The sequence below is a fragment of the Wyeomyia smithii genome, chromosome 1 (genome assembly GCF_029784165.1).
Source record: "Wyeomyia smithii strain HCP4-BCI-WySm-NY-G18 chromosome 1, ASM2978416v1, whole genome shotgun sequence".
In the NCBI taxonomy this organism is placed as follows: domain Eukaryota; kingdom Metazoa; phylum Arthropoda; class Insecta; order Diptera; family Culicidae; genus Wyeomyia; species Wyeomyia smithii.
Genome location: NC_073694.1, coordinates 163,924,713 through 163,944,291, shown reverse-complemented (window position 1 = coordinate 163,944,291; position 19,579 = coordinate 163,924,713). Strand labels below are relative to the sequence as shown.

At 40.2% G+C, this 19,579-nt stretch overlaps 1 protein-coding gene across 2 annotated transcripts; it reads left to right on the top strand.

Annotated features, from left to right (window-relative positions):
- The first annotated feature begins 224 nt into the window (after positions 1–224).
- On the top strand, positions 225–18,296 carry LOC129731824 (fibroblast growth factor receptor-like 1). Of its 2 annotated transcripts, none has more exons than XM_055692163.1 (5): positions 225–1,038; positions 14,295–14,519; positions 14,598–14,707; positions 15,178–15,409; positions 15,472–18,296. In XM_055692163.1, exons 2-5 carry the CDS (start codon positions 14,399–14,401, stop codon positions 16,182–16,184), a joined length of 1,176 nt encoding a protein of 391 aa, XP_055548138.1. In that variant the 5' UTR covers positions 225–1,038; positions 14,295–14,398; the 3' UTR covers positions 16,185–18,296. The 2 variants fall into 2 exon arrangements, with proteins under 2 accessions (XP_055548138.1, XP_055548128.1); XM_055692153.1 differs by having other exon boundaries at positions 14,595–14,707.
- The last annotated feature ends 1,283 nt before the right edge of the window (positions 18,297–19,579 follow it).

Here is a 19,579-nt window from a genome sequence, read left to right as displayed (position 1 = left end):
GGTCCTATCCTGGTGGCCTGGCTAAACAAACCTACCTGATGGCAGTGCTGCGGCCGGCGACCGCGGTTTTGTGCCACTGGCCCTGAGTGCATGTATTTATACGACCAGCATTTATTTATCAATAAATTTCCAGTCAATAATAATAAAGTGTGCGTGTGTGTGTGTTTTCTCCAAGGGGTGATACGCATCTGTTTACACGTTTCCCAGTCTAATTTTAACAGCCGTACCGCTCGGAGCGGACCGCGAATTCACTGCGCACAGTAGTGGTGTATTTTTCCGTCTTTATTTCAATTGCCCTAGGTTCGAGAGTTTTCGCACTCGGTAAGATTGCTAATTTCGAGGGACACTTCATTTTTCCCATTGGAATCGTGATAATAGAGAACCACTTGACACTTATATTACCCATTGTTCGATCGACATTGTGTGGTTAAACTTAGTTGCGCTCCAGCGGTGATTTCATGGGGCCGTACGGTGGATGGCGAGATGCAAATTTTCATCTTCAATGGAAACGCACGATGGTTCATGCCGGTTTTGTTGATCTAGCATGTTAATTTGAAGTCAGAGGACGGGAAATTAGTTTCGCACCTGCTATCAAGCGTCGTTACAGCTGCAGGAAGTTGAAAAGTTTAAAACAATCAAATACCGCAAAAAGAACTATTAAAAACACTCCACAGTTGTTACATCCAGCAGAGAAAAAAAAACAAACCGCAGTGAAGTGGCAAAAGCTACGACAACCGAGTCACAAACGGAAGCCATCGTGTGTGTGGTAAGAGGGTGGACGGGGATGTGCGGAACTTTGTGTTTAACACCGATCCCCACCGTTTAGTCGCTGCTGGCTGCTGTACTAACGCGCCCAAGCTGATAACGCAGGGGCCGCAAACGACGAGATACCGAACGGAACGGACTGCTTTGGAAGATAACAAGACCACAGCTACGGCAAACGACAACAGCTTCAACCGAAAGCAACCGGTAGGGAACAGCTGCAAAAGGTCGGTGCAGTCACAGACAGGAGCACTTATCACGCTACAGTGGGTCAAGGTTGGTTAAATTACGATAAAAACGATAGGTCCTTTCCAGAAGTGCTTTTTGATCTGCGATGTACTTTTCATCTCGTTACGTTGATTAACAACTTTGAATTGATTGTTCAACTAATGATTGTACTTCAGTAATTACTAGTGAAATCGTACCGAAAACGCTCAAATCTAAATTGAACGTGATGAAACTTTGCATTTTCGACTAGAGGGCACACGACTTTTCCCCAGATATTTACTCTATTCTGACTTAAGGTTAATATACAGAATATACGTCTTTTACGTTTTTTGGTCTTGACAAGTGTTTTTCGACTGTTTTTTCATTCATGTTCTCTATTTCTCGAATTCCCTGTTGCATTTATAATGCATTCGGATTGGATTTGGATTGAATTCAATTTCAATTTTGGATTGGATTTTTGAATTTAATTTCGAATATTTCTGCTTTGAAGAGTATTCGTCGGTATATTTTTTTACCTTATTACACCATTAGAAACTTATCAAGGTGGTTTTGTTTGTAATCAGTTTCTTCTGTAGCGTTTTTTTTTTTCTTACAGGAAAACTTTTTTTCACTTTTTTTAAATGTTTGTCAATAATTCAAGCTTCGTTTGGTATCTTGATTATTCATGGTTCCAAAACCCCCCCGTGAAGCGTTTTGGCCGAATATAACCTTCAGTCGTTTTTTTTGTTCGTTTGTTCTGGTCTCTAAGAGCATTTTCTGGCGACCAATTTGGAATAAAACAAGTTTCTCGGCAATTTTAGATACAAACTAAACATTGTCTCTTCTTTTACAATCTCTAATGTGTTTATTAGTGATTGTAAGTCTTATTTTCGATGTAGAACTACATTTGCTTTAGCCTGTCACACAGGGGCAGTGTTGCCACATGTACAGATTTATCTGAAAATGTACAGATTTTTTTGTTTTTTCTGGTACAGATTCTGTATGGTATAGATTACAGATTTTTGTCAAAAGACACAGATGGGTACAGATTTTTTAGAGGGGGCATTAATTAAACTGATTTATTTTCGGTGTACTTTCACTTGGAAAACAAAACAAAACCAAACATTTCTTAAAAGCACGATGTGAAGGGCCAACCCGTGTTTTGATGCAAACGTTGCTGTTGTCCTGCTTCCCTTCTTGGAACAGTTGAAAACAAATTCCAAATTCAATAAAAATATGTATTAACATCATCAACTACCAAGTTATTCATTTAAACTTGCAACGTCTGTAACTTTTTTAAGGTTAAAAAAGTTAAGCTTTTATGCAACACAACTTTTACAGGTACAGATTTTGGTACAGATTTTCGGAAGAAAAAGTACAGATGAAAAAGACTTTTACCCTTCCAGTACAGATGAAAATGTAGCAACACTGCACAGGGGTGTAAACTGAAAATATATCAACGAGAAGGGGACGAAAATTGCCCCTTTTTAAATACTTTCAAATCGGTTTGTTTTCAACCAATTTCCTTCTTTCGTGCAGCAATCGTTTGGAAAATTGTTGTTCGATTATGCGAATTATTGTGCTATTAAAAAATGTCAAGCCTTGGTGAAACGGAGAATCCAACCTCTGATTGGTCGCTTAATGCTTACTGTCCCAAGCACGGTCGATAGATTTATAAACCTAGTTAGCCGTAACGTAGTAGATTGCGACAGTAGCAGCAGTGGTTGCGCCAGTATCAGCTGGATTTCCGAATTTGCTTTCGGCCCAAACAAATCACTTGCCGGTTAGTCACATATCTCATCAGTAATGCGGTAGCAGCAAACGTTTCGATCTACCGATTAACACCTGCTCCGCGATGAAGTTTTGTTATGTTATGTTATATTTAAAAATTCCATCTGACAATTTTTGTCTTAATGAGCTTTAGAGCTTTACCTTATTTTGACCACAACAAAAGCAAGCATTCTGTGCTGGATCCTAGCAATGAAAATCTGTCGCGGACGTCTTCTGAAGGCACTGTTCTTTTGAAGATAATTTATTTTTTCCAAAGGTCTCGAGCGCTAGACTTCAAAACTTAATACTTTCTCTTTCTGTTCAGTCAGTCATATCGTATTGTTATGTGCGGATAAAAAGCCGATAGCACTTCAATAGAACGTGAGATGAACGGGGATTTATGCTAACATGACGATTTGGGATATTGCTCTGTCAAAATAGGTTGATATATATGGATTTTTTTATAGCCACCGTTGCCGTTGCTGATCGATCTTTTCCGATTTCGCTGAAACTTCACACAATTGTTCCTTTTTGACAGAAAGGTCATTTTATGATATCAGTTCTTCATGTTGACTTACGACTGCTGACTGCAAAATGACCTTTAGAACATTCTATATCAGCAAACCGGTTTGTTTGTTCACTATCATCCGTTTGGAATGTTTTTATTTGTTTTATTTCTGTCTATTGAATTGTATTTCTGTTGAGAAATATTTTAACAAAATCAATAATATAAGCAAATTCCGATATCATTTCTAGGAAAAATGTCAAAACACGTTTAGATAGAAAAAACCTCATGATTGCAAGTACTCGTTTGACATGTTTGTTCAAGAATGTATAGTGTCTAGCCAACGTCAGAATCAAAAGAAGACGATTATTGTTTTCATATCTCACGAAGTAGTTTTAGGATTTCAGAATGTTAAATTATACTGGCGAACACAGGTTCACTCCAAAAGCTTAAATCGGAAAAAAATAAAGATTATAGCTAATCAACTTGTGAATTTTGGTGTCCCTAGCCATTACCGTTTTTTTAAGAGACTTGAATGAGTTTCCTTGTAAACCTATCGTTAAAGCGACGAACCCGGCGAGCAATTTCTATACGACACTCTCACGTAAGTTGACGTGTTTTGATAATGGCTAGGGGCACCAAAATTCATAGGAATGGTTGAATAGTTGAAATCTTTCATTTTTTCCGGTTTGAGCTTTAGGAATGCACTTTTTTCACTTTGTGGACCAATGATTATCAATTAGATTTTATTATTTCCTCGTGTAAAATATTCATCATCAAAATGTTAGAGATGTTGTAAGTTGTGAATTTACATGCTTATATTAGCATGAAAACATTTTACAAATTAGCTCGATTCTTCCCAACACAAACCGATCACTGCTGTCTCAACTTTACATCTTCTACCGACAAACTCACTTCGTCGGACGCTTCGATTTCTTTCACTGTCACTTTTCAACATCAACATAATTATTCATGGTCTTTCCGTCATCAAATGGAACTCTACTCAGACGAGGGTCGATATTTTCTTATCATGCTTATAAAAACAGCGTACCTACCGTTAAGGGACTTCCACAGCGATTTGTTCACACAAAACAGTTGCTGCTATTATGTTAACTGTGGTGGCCCTAGTTATTCGGTCGTTTGTGGAAAAGGAACAGAAGTTGCGTTCACCACGTATGAAACTTTGAAAACTGCATTCTCCACAATCCAAAAATAACCCAATTTAGCGTTATCAAATTCATATCGATTGATAAATAATGTATAGCGATCGGTCTATCCGTCTGTCGAGCGTCTTCATGACCATAAAACCAGCAGCAGCCCTCCTCCTAATCCGATAAAAGCATCATTTGTCACCGGGATGTTGTCACAGTCTCCTGAAATAAATCGATTGCTTTTTCCGCTGCAAACACGGACCCGCCATAGACCGGCAGCTGGGGGCCACGTGAAATCAATTTAACATCTATGATAAAGAGAATAGACGTCGCCCTACTGGCGGCCAGTTAGGAACATCCTACGTTGTACAATTCGCAGGACATTGGGCCATTATGTGTAAAATGAAGAGTATTGTGGCTTTATCGTTTTACGCTAGGGAGGGCCATACCAAGCCCAAGTAGGTGGGAAACCGTTTCATTCTGGCGCTGTGAATCTGAACGAAACCTTAGGAAGCTGCTGACTGGACGACGACGACGACGATAACAACAACAATGACAGCAACAAAAGCAAAACAGCATCAAAGAGGATTTGCCGGTGTATTCAGCGGAAGCTTAGCTTTCGTCCGGTGTCATAAAAACGTGGGAAAAGATACGTCAGGCTTCCATTCTTTTCAACGAAATCGGTTGAGAGCTGAATATGTTTTACTCTTTCTCTATGCTTGACTGAAAAGATGTAACAGCGGGAAGTCTAAGAAAGGAACTCTCTCCTTTTGAAGCTCGATATGAAAATTTTGCTCTTTTGACTTACGAGTATTTATAACACTGCAAGTTTCTGAGGTAGTTCCGACAGCCATAATTTGTGCGGCTTCACCGTTTATGCGAAGATATTGCAACGCAATTTTCTACTAACAGACCATGCACCATGTTGTTTACTGTCGTTTTTCACAAGGAAATTGCAGAATGTGTTCATGTCGATATCTGACCTCAATGATATTTTATTAGACACGAAGTTAGAAGTTTAATTATCTATACAACGGAAATTCGAATTTTCTTCGAATTCATCAAATTTTGAAATTCGAATACAATTTAAATTCTATTAGCACTGGCAAACAAACAATATGGCGAAGTAGAGTGGCAAACCAAAAAAAAAGTTCGAATTTTAACAACTGATTTGCATGAAATTGATATAAACCTAAAGTTCTAGCTAACACTTTATAACATTTCATCCCCCTATTGAAAACATTTCCAATGCCGATATGAATTTCTCTACCCTTATTGTTATCCTTTACTCGTTAAAGTTGTGCGATGGTGGAAGAATTACACTCTGAATATTTCTAAGTTGCTTACGGGAAAACTTCATTCAATTCTTCGATGACTTTACGCACCTTCGACTTGGTTAGGAGCACCAAGTTTCACAGAAATGATTGAATAGCTATTATGGATATAGCACAGACTAACACCACACTATCGCTACAAAAAATGACCATTTTAAATTACCAATCGAATAACAGTCATCGCACGATAAAACAGTCAGGAGTTGTCACACAGTCTCATACATATTTTGTAATTCCCAATTTGACTTATGCACATACGCTAGCGCTGATGTCGAAATACAAGACGCAGTGCGAACACGGCAGCAGATGGTGCTAGTGTTATATCCGAACGATGATTTTATTGAAAATTTGTTCAAAGTGTTATGTCTGTTAGTCTGTTGATATAGTATGAATTCTCAACAGTTTTCGCATTTTTTAAATTGTTTAAACAAAAATTAGTGTGGATAATGCAAAAAATAACTACCTTTAGAAATTTTTAAAATGTTTGTACTTTGTGAGTTCGTCCACTTCTTTACTCGACAGCAAACGTAGAATTGTTCTGCGAATTGGAACAAATGATCGGTTTTTTTTTTCTCATTCTTGGAAGTACCGTGGGATGGGGTGAAATTGATCAGTGGGGTGAAATTGATCACCTGAAAGCAGGGCTGTCATTCGCACACTCATTGCGCTCAGTGTGTTAATTTTACGTCAAGGCACAACGAGAACGGTACCTACACATTTTGACAACCAACAGGCACAAAGAGAAAGAGCGAAAACGACATGACTATGAAAGATATCACCAAGTGAGAAATATTTCAAGAAAGGGAGAACGGAACAACACTTTGTGCTGCTTTTTGTGACACATTGCGTGAGAACAAAGAGCTTCAGTTTGAGCAGTTTGCGTTGCGTTGCGGGTAGAAAAAATAGCAGAGAAAAGGAACCAAGAAAATACACTTTTGAAATTCATTTAAACACGATTCTCAATGGCGTAGACGTGTTTCTCAGGACATATTACGCACATCCAGACATGTTTCTGTCCCGGTATTCATATAAAATCGCTACATGCATTACTGGTACCGTTCATTAGGGTGGTTATGACTTGTATGGAAAAAAATTGTCCTTCGTCGCATTTAGAAGTTCGTTCAGTCGAAAAGTGAAACTTTAAAAGATCGATTTTTTTTAATTTTTTGTTTTTGGATAACACCAGATCTCGATGTTTCATGCATTTTTAAAACATTTGGCATCAGAATTTTTTGATATTCAGAAATTCATGAACTACCTGTGCATTTTTTTTTTCATTGGTCACAAAATACAGTCAGGTTTCTTTTACGCGGATTTTTTAATTAACGAGGTTTTTTTTACGCGGATTTTTGAATTAACGCGGTTTTTTTTCACGCGGATTTTTGAATTAGCGCGGATTTTTTTACGCGGATTTTCGAATTACCGCGGTTTTTTTTCGAGGTACGTATCCCCCGCGTAAAAAACCTGACTGTAATGCTTTCGTGTTCCCGAAGTCAGTTTAAGCTGAAGTTTAGTATGGGAACTTTTTCCGGAGACGGAACTATTGAGCCCTACTTCTAAACGAAATTCAAAAAGTCGATTTCTATTGCTACCCTACTGTTCATGTACGAGACATATTGTGGCTATCTCCGGGAAGAAACCATTTTTAGTATTAAAACAAAACCCATTGAGCAGCACTGAAAATTAACTTCTGAAAAAAAAAATTAGTACTATAATCGTTCGTTTGTCAAATCCGATAATCATTGCCCCAAGCAACACACAAAGTAAGACACAAAGTGTGGTGTCGCACATTTTGGCAAATGCACAAAGAGTACTCAGTCAGTTTTTTTCGGTGCGAAAGAAATACAAAAGAGCGAATGGGGAGAAGAGAACACAAACGAAAAATCGGGAGTGGCACGCACGCCTGCCTGAAGTTCGTGATAAAAAATACTAATAAAAAAATATTGCTCGTACAACACTACGCAATGTTAACGTGTCCTCAAACGCAACTTTTGCATGGTTCACATACCTGTCAAAGTTAACCCTTGCATGTCCGGTGCAATTTTTCATATTTTCGAAACATTCTTCTAACTCAGTCGAAACTCAATCAAATTTGATTAAACAGGTTTACAAATAACAAAAAAAAGGGTTGAATTTACCAAAAGTAATCTTAGTTGGGGGTAATTACGTTAAATTTGGAGAAGTGAGTAGAGTTTGATAAAAGTTCAAAAAATGTAATTTTCAACAATGTCATTCCATACCATTGAAGAAATACTGAGGAATTCGCAGGAAACCACAAAGATTTCAATTTCAGAGCTAGTTTTTGAGCTTTTGCAACAAACCGAATTGAAATCGGTCTAACGACGATCAAATAAGAACAAATTTAGCAACAAGCAGCTCGTGAACCAAAATAAACAAATTTTAACCTGAAATATCGTTATTTTCATTTCCAAACTAGCTGTAAATGATATTTTTCAGTACAGAAATCATCATTTCTGATCATCATCTTTAGCATGTCGAAAAAAAGCACATTGCCAAAAGAATGTATGGATTTCAGTGGTGATCAATTTCACCCCAATTTACCTCTTAGTACCTTATAGAATAATCGAATTTATTTCATAAAGTAGACGATAGATATTTCATCAATAGTCATAGAGGTTTACTGGAGCACATACCAGTACTTGTTTCAAAATTATACTATTTCGGGAAAACTGTACATGAAGCTAGTTAATTGTAAATTGTTATAAAAATTGATCAATTTCACCCCGTTCCATGGTAGCTCTATTAGTTAGCTCCGTTTTCGAGCTATCCATAGCAGATTGTGTTGGATTTGGATTGACTGAAAAGTTTCACAAAGAGGAGTGAATGATAAATGCTGCTCTTTTTATACCATGTGAACTTCCAAGCTCTGAAAACCAGAGCAAGAACAGTTCGAATTACAGTTTATAACTAGCTTGTGAAGTGGCTGTAGTAATTATAATAAAACAACCTTTGGGCGTGGAATGACTATTCGACGTGATGAGATGGTATTCATTGTAGCAGTGAAAATAAAACATCAATGGTTGAATGCACCCTCAATCTCAATCACTCGATACGCGAAAGATGGAATGAGCACAAAAGGCGTTACATCGGTTACATGTACGGCGATGTTGACATATTTGTTCAAGAGAAAATAAATGGATTCTGTAGGTGGGCTGCTCCATAAATATACTTTGCTCTTCGCTTCTTTACTTTTTACATATTACCTACTGGGAAAATGTAATAGAACATGCATGATGGTAACGAGCCGAAATGTTTGTTTGTTAAATAATAAAAAACCGGCAAGAATTTTGGTGCACATAGTTGAATCAAAAATCTGATTCGTTATGACGTAAATACACAGATAAATTCAAAGCTCACAATATGCAAAAAAAGGAAAAACATCGGCACTCTATCGGTGTAATCAAAATCAAGAGTGGATTTTATAGGGTCAAAACCGACTTATGAATTCACCAAATCAGTTGCTTTTCATCTACAAATCCGGATTTAGTTTTTTTGAATTTTTGCTGATCCGTTGGCATCCAGTGGCGAATGTTTTCCTTCCGGGTGATTTATCTGTATGCTTTTCGTGTCGTAGATAAGCCTCTGCCAACTAAGTTCATTGGCAACACCTTTCGCTTATCGCGGATCGACTTAGTCTCGACGCGCCACTGCCATCGGCGTCGATCGATACGGGAACACACAAGCACAAGCACAATGCTCATATTCAGTCTACTTGCCATACATTGGCGTTTGGCTACTACAAGAAGCTAGGAAGACGCTGCCGAGGTGGAAAATCAATAAACAGATAAGCGATTGTTTGCACGCCATGCGAATTAGGGTAGGCTGCAGCAGTTTGGATAGAAGATGCCGGTATAATTGTCCCATCGTTGGTTTTACTACATTGCCAATCTTGACGTCAGACTGTGCCTTGACTCACCCAAGCGTGACGAAGACATTATTTAAGGTTTTGTACATTATTTGCTTAACCAATTCGGGATTATTTCTAAAGAAGTTTTCCTAGGCAGTTATCATCCAATTTCACTCATTTTCCTCAAAGATAGGTGTACCAATTTATCGAAAGTTATAGGTGTATCGAAAGTTATGCATTTTCCACAATTTCTATTATGTTTTATACCATATCAGCTGATTATAAATTAAAGAAAAAGTCTCCATAGGTACTGTCATTAAAATTCAAATGTGGATATAGGATAACAAACTATCAATCGATTTACTTTATTTTCGGAGACATAACCTAGTGCGAGAATATTTATTCATTCATGTTAAGAATTATGCCATAAATTAAAGCTCTATTATAAAAAATAGTTACAGGCTTCTTTCGGATGTTATTAATGCGATGGGACACAGTTACATGTATTTATAAAAAATAAACTTAAAAATCTCCAAAGATCAGACTATTTGCATGCTTTTCGAACATTTTAATTAAATATTCATAGTTATATCGGTATGGAAAAGCGGTCACCGGGCAGCTACCTCCTACCAGAGTTGTGGCACAACCAGCGAACTGGGAACCGGCTTCATAGTACTGGGCAATTGGGTGGCAATCGATTAACGCAAGGGTGTGCAAGTTGAGAATAAAAAGCTGGTTCTTCAACTACAGCATAATCATCGTGCAATGTCTGCATAAAGGAAAACCCGACGACGAGAAGGAAGCATTCTACGCGTAGCTGAGGCAGGTCTACGATTGCTGCCCGCGTCGGGACGCTGAGGACATGAATGCTCAGGTAGGCCGTGAGACAAACCGGTAATCGGACCAGACAGCCTGCACTCCTTGTCTAATCATAACGGCCATTGGTGCATGAACTTTGTGACCTTTCGTGGCATGTTAGTCCGAAGTACCGAAGTTCCCGCGAAAATATTCACAAAACCACCTGGAGATTACACGACCACCAGACAGATAATCAAATCGATCGCATTCTAATCGACAGCAGGATATTCTCCGACATCATCAACGTTCGCTCCTACCGCAGTGTGAATATAGATTCGGACCACTACCTAGTAGCTGTGTGCAAACGCTCAAAACCCCTCGACGGTGTATAACACCCGTCGAAGTCAAACGACGCGACCATATACCGAGCAATTGCGAAACGCCGGGGTTGCACAGGAATGCTGGCAGCAGCAGCTTAAGACAACCTAGTGCTACTAGGTACAAGAGCTCCGTATTATAGAAATGACTGATTTGACGGCGAATGCACACAGTTGGTCGAGGAGAAGAATGCAGCACGGGTGAGAGCTTCGAACAAGAGCGAACGTGGAACGATACCGACGTCAGTCCTCCAAAGAAAGAAGCGCCAACAAGACGACCCGTTGAGTTGCGATGGAAGAGTTGTACCAAGCTAACGACACTCGGAAGTTCTACGAGAAGCTGAACAGCCCCCGTAAAGACTTCTCGCTGCAAACCGATATGTGCAGGACCCTGGATGGTAACCTCCTTACGGACGAGTTTGAGGTAATCGAAAGGGGGTAGCAGCCGTACGATAAGCAGTAGAGCGCGAGGACAGCATTGCAACTGATCTTGGTGCTCGACCAGAAGACAACAGATTACCAGACCCCGATCTCCTGGAAGTGGAGAAGGAGATTGGCGGCTGAAAAACAAAAAATCTGCTAGAGTGAACTAACTTTCCAGCGAGCTGTTGAAATACGGTGGAGAAGCACTAGCTAGAGCCGTGCATTGCGTCATTGTCCAGATTTGAGAAAAAGAACTAGTACCGGAGAAGTGAATGGAAGTATTGTGTGTCCCATTTTCAAAACGGGCGACAAACTGAAGAGCTGCAATTTCCGGACAATCTCTCTGCTGAATGCCGCTTACAAAGTACTCGCTCAAATACTTTGCAGTCGACTAGCACCATCTGGGAAGCAGTTCGTGGGCCAGGCGGCATTCATGGGTGCCTGCGCCACCACGGATCAGGTATTCGCGGTTCGGCAGGTTATGCAGAAATGCCGCGAACAACGTACCCAAACATCATTCATTCATCGATTTCAAATCAGAATTTCGGCACAATCGATCTACACCAGCTATGGGAAATTATTCACGAATACAGATTTCTGGTCAAACTAACTCAGATGGTCAAAGCGACGATGGATCGAGTGATGTGTGTAGTTTGAGTGTCGGAAGCATTCTCGAGCCTCTTCGAAATTCGAAGAGATTTAAGGTACAGTGATGGTCTCTCTTGCGTACTGTTTAATATTGCCCTGGAAGGTGTCATTAGAAAGAAGCGCGGGGATTAACACGAGCGGCTCAATATCTCAAAAGTCGGTCCAACTGTTTGGCTTCGCCGACGATGTCGGCATTGTGCCTCGGACCTTTGTGAAGATGGCGGATACGTACATCGGACTAAAGAAGTACATGAAAGGAAGGGGTTCACGAGAAGACTAACCTCCCAGCTTGATTTCAAACTGGTAGTGATGAAATCGAGGTGGTTATGTACATGGGCTCACTGGTAACTTCCGTCAACGATAGCAGCAGAAAAATTTATCGGTGCATTAGGGCGGAAAATCGTGCATACTTTGGTCTCGCCCAGGTCGCCCAGGGTTCATCATCTACAGGACACTGATCAGACTGGTAGTCTTCTACGACCATGAGACATGAACTATACTTGTGGAGGACCAACGCATCTTCGGTGGAATGCAGATGCAGAATGGAACCTGGAGAAGGCGAATGAACCTCGAACTGCAGGAGCTGCTCGAAGAGCCATTTATCGTCCACACCGCCAAGATTGGCAGGTTGCGGTTGGCTGGGCATGTCGTAAGGATGTCGGACGACAGCCCGGTAAAGATGGTTCTTGAAACGAATCCGTCAGGAGAGGTGCACAGCGGGATTAGCAGCAGGCGTAAGCTGCTAGCTAGCGAGGCAACGTCCATACTCAGGTATGGCGGACCCGGTAACTTCCAGTTACCGCGGTAAACTGGAAAGCACCTACAGGCTCATGTGCCTGAGGGGTGTGCATGCGCGTATCGAACCGTGTCATACGAGGCAACATGCGTCCTGGCTGGCATGATGCCTATCAGCATCATCGTCAAAGAGGACATAGAGTGCTTCGACCAACGTGACACGAGAGGTATACGAACCGCCAGAAGGTCAACTTCGATGACCAAGAGGCAGCGGGAATGGTCCAATTCTACCAAATGTAGATGGACACACCGACTCATTCCGGAGATAACCGAATGGTTCGAGAGACGCCATGGGGAAGTTTACTTCCACCTGACACAGATACTGTCAGGCCATGGCTTTTCTTTTAGCTGATATATAAAAATCATAAATCCGTGAATAGCTAAACAACCCAATTATTAGAACAATGAGTTCGTAAGCTATCAAGGTACGTTTTGGATATTTATAGGCCAACATCAAAGATGACTAGCACAAGATACCTGACTTTTGTAGTATGCAGCGGACCCGATTGTCGTCGCGCGTGAACGGGAGTCGAACTTATTTGTTTGCTGGTAATTTGATGATGTCGACAAGGTGGCTAAGGGTGAAGAATTTGTATGGTCCTGCCATCAATTTTTAGTATCCTTGCACGGTGCGGCCATATAATTTTCAACATCCTTATACGCTGCTGCCATCTAGTTTTTATTTTCATCGGGCGGATTATGCACGATGAATCAATTTTTCTAATAACCAGTTTTATGCGCATTTGAGTCATCAGATGGCAGATGGCAGCACTTGTCAAGGTGTCGTGGGCAAAATGTATGAAGTCAGGTATCTTGTTCTAGTCATTTTTGCTAACATGTAACAAATAATTCGTTAAATTTGGCATTTACTCTAGTCATTTAGTAATTTTATGCTTCAAGCTCAAGAGCTGAAGTTTAATTTACAATCAAAAATATTTTACAGCTTATGAAACGAATCTTGTTTGAATGATTTTCGTACGTCATGAATACTTAGAAAAGGAAACTGTTGTCAGCAACCTGCTATTTCAAGCCTGGCTTTGAATAATTAGCCTAATTAGAAAGGAGATTCATTTTTATACCTAAGTAGGTATCGAACGATAAGGAAATAGCTCATCAACCCTGTATTTTAACCAGCGTCTATTTATCAAAATACCGGTTTTTCACACTTTCAATTTATTTTGTACGATTTCGTTCGTGCAAAACAAAATAATATGCACAGTGTTGAGACTTTTTTTGCAATACTTCCTGACAGTCGAGTTTCCATAACCATCAACCACAAAACGCTATTTGGCGGGAAGCACACAAATCTAACCAATCAATGAATCACCAAATCCGACCCAAAATAAAAAAATAATATGATTCTTTCCCATCCCATCGCCCATTCACCCTCGACAGTTGACGGAAATCGCGGCTCAAAGAAGGTGTATTTTTTTTTTCTTTCGGGAAACTTTTCCGCCGGTCGTTGGGGAGCTTATTTTGCCAAATTGATGAATGAAGCAGATCTTTGGTGGAGGGAAAAACATCACTTCATTATAAAATACATCGAAGCTTTGAAATGAGAAATGAATTGTGGTGTGTACGAATTTACCACTCCCATCATTTACGCCTTTTAATTCAAGTAAATTAAAATAAAAAATATGTTTGTTGATATTTTAGAGAAAAAAACAACATTCAATCATCAAATAATCTGATCCCACGCACACGGCGCGGCAACGAAGGATGCCGCCGGGACCTGCGGTCTGATCCGGCTTAACGGTATAATGAGATCCGTCCACAATTGGTACATCATTCTTACCGCAGCGACCGCCCTTTTCCACCATTATCGGGCGATAATGCCGGTGAGCTGCTCAAGGACTTCTGCCTCCTACGGCGATAATGAGAGTGAGACAATAAAGGAGCATGGATCAACTTACCGGTGGAGGCTCAATTAAATTGCAATTTTTGGTTTCGTTTCAGCAGTTCTCAAACTAACGCAAAGCCCGGCGGGGTCGGATGCTAGACTACGCTGCGGGATTAAAGAGTACCACGCCGATCACATGAATTCCTCCGATGTTCAGTGGTACTTTAAGGTGAGTTAGAAAGGTTTTTTTTCCACAGTGGTGGTCACCACTAATCAAAAATTTAGCACCTCATATCGCCCCAATCTACTTAGCTATGGATCATTGCGCGCAACGACCTAACCTTACTTTTTTGACAGTGCAGGATTTAGAGCGAAATATAGAGATTTTTTTTATTGGTTAATGCTAAGATTGTGACATATTCATCCCTCCTCCTATTTAAAATGACTTCCTACATTAAACACCAAACAGCCTTCCCAAATATTTTCGATTTTTAAAAGGTATTTACATTTACGTAACTGTCGCAACTAAACCTACTTCCTCCCATTATAACATATTTAGAGGATTTGCTCTTAGCGTTTCGAATGCCAAATTTTTAGCTCTAACCGGTAAAACTAGCATCGCTAGTTGGCGAATTAGCGTCCACCACTGTTGTTTTGCTACCAAAACTGATTCATTCTTTCGCCACAATACATTCTCAGCCCTGCGGAGAGGGAACCAACCGAACGTCCTGCAACAACCGTGACCAGTTAGAGCAAATCCCATGGCGGCCAATCGACTGCGATGGTAAACGGTGCAGAGTAACTTTATTCATCAAAAATGCCTCGGAGGCAGATTCGGGATTGTACCGCTGCAGCATCCATCCGTATCGAACGGACAACCAAACTCAATTCGACATCCAGTTAATACGGACTTTTCAACTGGATGTAATCAGTAAGTCCTAACCTCACTTTTACGTCTTTTAAGTGCAGCTGTTCTCAGCATTTTTGTTCTAGAATCACTCCTAGATGAAGCCGTACCGGCTCCAGAACTGCTGGATAACCTACCAGCGAACACGACAGCTCTGCTAGAATCCCACATTGTACTTCAATGTCGCGTGCACAGTAAGGTTCAGCCGTCCATCAAGTGGTTCCGCAAGATCAATCTGAACAACCCACTAGAGGATCATAATTTCAACCAGGACAAATCAATTCGCTATCTGGAGAACTTTTACGAACTGGTTCCATCATCCGGCGAGAAACCACTCTCCGAAGATGTCTACTTGAGTAAGTTAATTCTGCACAGCGTCACCGAGCGGGACGTTGGCATCTACGTTTGCGTCGGAATCAATTACGGCGGTGTGAATACGGCCGATGCGTACGTTAATGTGGTACATCCAAATGGCACTCCGGTCGGCAGTGGATCCACCATAGCGGACCTAATGGTTCTGTTTTTGATTCCGCTGGGCCTCGCTTTGATCCCGCTGGCAGTGTGGATATGCGTTGTAGTCATTCGACGACGGAACCAAAGTCTAACTCATCGGGATGGTAAACCGAGAGCTCTCGCTGGTGGGGCGATGCAGCATCAGCCAGTGAATGGGGCTATAGATGGTGAAGTGGAACCAAGTGGTCAGCGAAGCGTTCCCACAGTTACCGGTAGCAAAGCCAAACACAAACGCAAACTCAGTTACGAAGGTTCGCATTTGTACGAGAAGATCAACATTATGTAGAACCAGAGTATTGCGTTGCTAGTTGTACTTAGTGCCAAAGAGATATTGTCTGTAAATAGTGTATAATATATGTATTAGGGATGATTTTCAAAATCAAACATAAATCAAAGATAACTAGAACAAGATACCTAACTTCCATATTTTTCATACATTTTGAACACGACCGATTTCCGACGGTTAGTGCTGCCATGTGATGACTTAAATTCTCATAAAATTGTCACTATGAGCAAAACCGATTTATCGTGTATAGTCCGTCATCGATCGTTGAGCTGTTCAAGATTGTATATGAAAAAGGTGTAGCAGTTTGGTCAGTTCGACGCTTAAGATAACATGCAGATTAACCCGTAAAGACCCGGGACGGAACTTGTTTTTTGAAAATGCTCGTTGTCAGCACTGGAACGGCCGATTTCGGAAAACTTGGAATTTTATTCAAGGGGAGTAGTTGCTCTAAGTTTTGGTTAAGGTGCCACCCCTCTGGACCCTTCCCCGTTTTTGTGAGACGCAAATATGTCTGTGTTTTTTTCTAATTTTTCAAACAGATTGAGCAAACACTGGGAATTTTCATACGTATCAATTGCTCCATGTATCAAATCATGTCAGGTGGATAAAATATGGTACGTAAGAGCGAATTTTGGAGATTCTAAATTATTTTAGTACAAAATCACAAAACTACGTAATTTAAAAAAAAATCAAATAACAAAACCGTTCTTCAAATTTTAAGCTCTACATTTTTGAGGTTAGGTCTCCTGAATCCATATCCGATGAAATATTTATTTTAGCATGCAAACATTTGGAGAAAAACGAGTTTAAATTCACTAAAGTACATATTTTCATGGAAACCTGATTTTTTCAGTCTCCCACGGTAGTTTTCAACTTAGCTCTCCAAATTTCAAGCTCTATATTTCTAGAGTAACGTCTTCTGAATCCAAAGATGCTGAAAGATTTATTCTAGCATGCACAGATTTAGATTTGGCACTTTAACCAAAACTTAGAGCGACTATTCCCCTTGAATAAAATTCCAAGTTTTCCCAAATCGGCCGTTCCAGTGCTGAGAACGAGCATTTTCAACAAACAAGTTCCGTCCCGGGTCGTTACGGGTTAATGATATTGTATGGCTGATATGGACCCCTTGGTCTGCGCCAAACAAGCAAAAAGCAAAAAAAATGATATTGTCATTTTTTGCACTTCAAAGTACGAAAGAAAAGTATGAAATTGACTGTCAGAGTGGGGGTTTATATTGAGGGGTTATATTTATTTTCAGGTCCCATTCTACCAAAACTTAAAGTTTGATATGTCGCAAGCCAGGTTTAAGGACCATTGTGCATATGGTCAGGTTCGCCGGGGCAGCCGATTTTTGCTTTATTAAACTCGGCAAGAGTGGAAAACTTGGCTGTAGAGCGTGTTAACGCGGTTATTAGGAATTTCTGATGGTACGCTTAATTTCAAATGTTGCGCCGATAATTCTTGATTCTTCCGGAAAGTTTCATGTTTGAGAACTAAACATTCGTCCACATTATTATCATTTTTCGGATGGCAGCACCGTACAGTCGTTCTCATGGATACTGAAGAAATTGTTTCACCTTTCAGCAGTCATGTCTTGGCCTTGTAGTTATTTGATTTTGACCGTTAAGTGTACATCATACTAACAGTGTATAAATTAGTTCGACTTTTGCTCACGCGCAGCGACAATCATGTCCGATGAATTCTGCAAAAGTCAGGTATCTTGTTCTAGTCATCTTTGCATAAATCCAACTTTAATTTCTAGTCAGCTTAGTTCGTTATATTCGTCGTAGGGTGATATAATAATATTATAAATGATTCCGTTTCTCACATCAAACTAAATTTCAGAGGTGGAGAGATTCATATAATTGGAGATATTTCGTATTGACTTTCAAGTGATTTACGTTTTTCAGTAAGGTTATCCTCGGTTAAAACTCATTCAAAAGAAATTACTTTTGAGTTGCAATGCATATCACTTGAATTGGCATCACTGTTTTAATCCATTGAATTTGTATTATTATGCACGCTATAAATGTAAGAAGGAAGGTTTTAGAGCTGGGAGAATATCATAAAACTATCTTTATTGAGAAAATAATGATAACAAATCAAATAAACGAGGCACTTCGTTTGAGTGTTTCCAGAGAACTGATTTTTTCGCTAGATATGCCGAGGGGCTATTCGATCGTCCCACACGGCCTTTCCTGACAATGCTTTCGACCCAGAAGCGTCCACGGTTTTATACAATCGCCAGCAGATGACGTCTTCTTGGGTCCTTCACTCTCGTCGTCAATTTTTCGCACTTCGTATCGGTCATTGGGAAGTACACCGATAATTTCATACGGCCCAAAGAACTTTGCCTTCACTTTCAGTCCGGAACCAAACTGGGTTTTGGGTATCGCCACGAGATCACAAATTTTATACTTCTCAGCTGACTTTCTGCGAAGGTTGTAGTACTTTCGATTCTCCTCTTGCATTTTTCCAATACTCTCTTGTGCCATCTTTCGCTGCTCATTCCTTTTTCCCTCGAAGTCTTCTTGTAATTCTTTTCGCAGTATCTCATAAAAGACATGATCCTCTTTAGTGCGCATCTTTACACCGGTAAGCAAATGAAAAGGTGTCGTTTCGATCGCTCTGTGCCAGCTATTATTTAAACATTTTTGTACTTCGTTTACCTGCTTGAACCACTCTTCAGGTTTATCAACGGACATTTTAGTTATCATTGGTATAATAATGCGGTGAACCCGTTCCACTTGTCCATTGCCACGTGGTACCCCAGTGGCAATCTTATGCAACTAGATGTTTTCATTTTCACAGAATTTCGTGAACAACTCTGACGTGAAAGCTGCTCCCCGATCGCAAATAATTCTCCTCGGATAACCGAAGACATCGGTAATAATTTTCAATTTTTTACGGCTTCCTCAGCGGTTGTTGACTTTGTTGGAAACAACCAAACAAATTTGGAAAAGGCATCTATCACCGTAAGTATATAATTGTATGATTTTCTTGTTGACGGCATCGGTCCTAAATGGTCGACATGAAAAGTGTCCAATGGAATGTCACCTTTTGGGATCGTATGCAACTCTCCTTCAGGCTTTCCTCTTTTTTTTCTCACCGACGATGCAAGCAACACACGTGGAAATACAGTGCTTAATCTTTTCTTCCAGCCCTGGTATGGAATAATCTGCAGCGATTCTCTCTTTCGTCTTCTTGACACCAAAGTGCCCTCGTTCATGAGCTAACCGAATTATTTGCTCTTGCGTGGACTCAGGAATGTACAACCGCTTTAATTCGTCATCCCCTTCATACAAAACACCATTGTCAACAGTATATTTTTGGGATTTATCTTCTGATTCCACTTGTGCTATAATTGCCTTCACTCGGTCGTCGTTATTCTG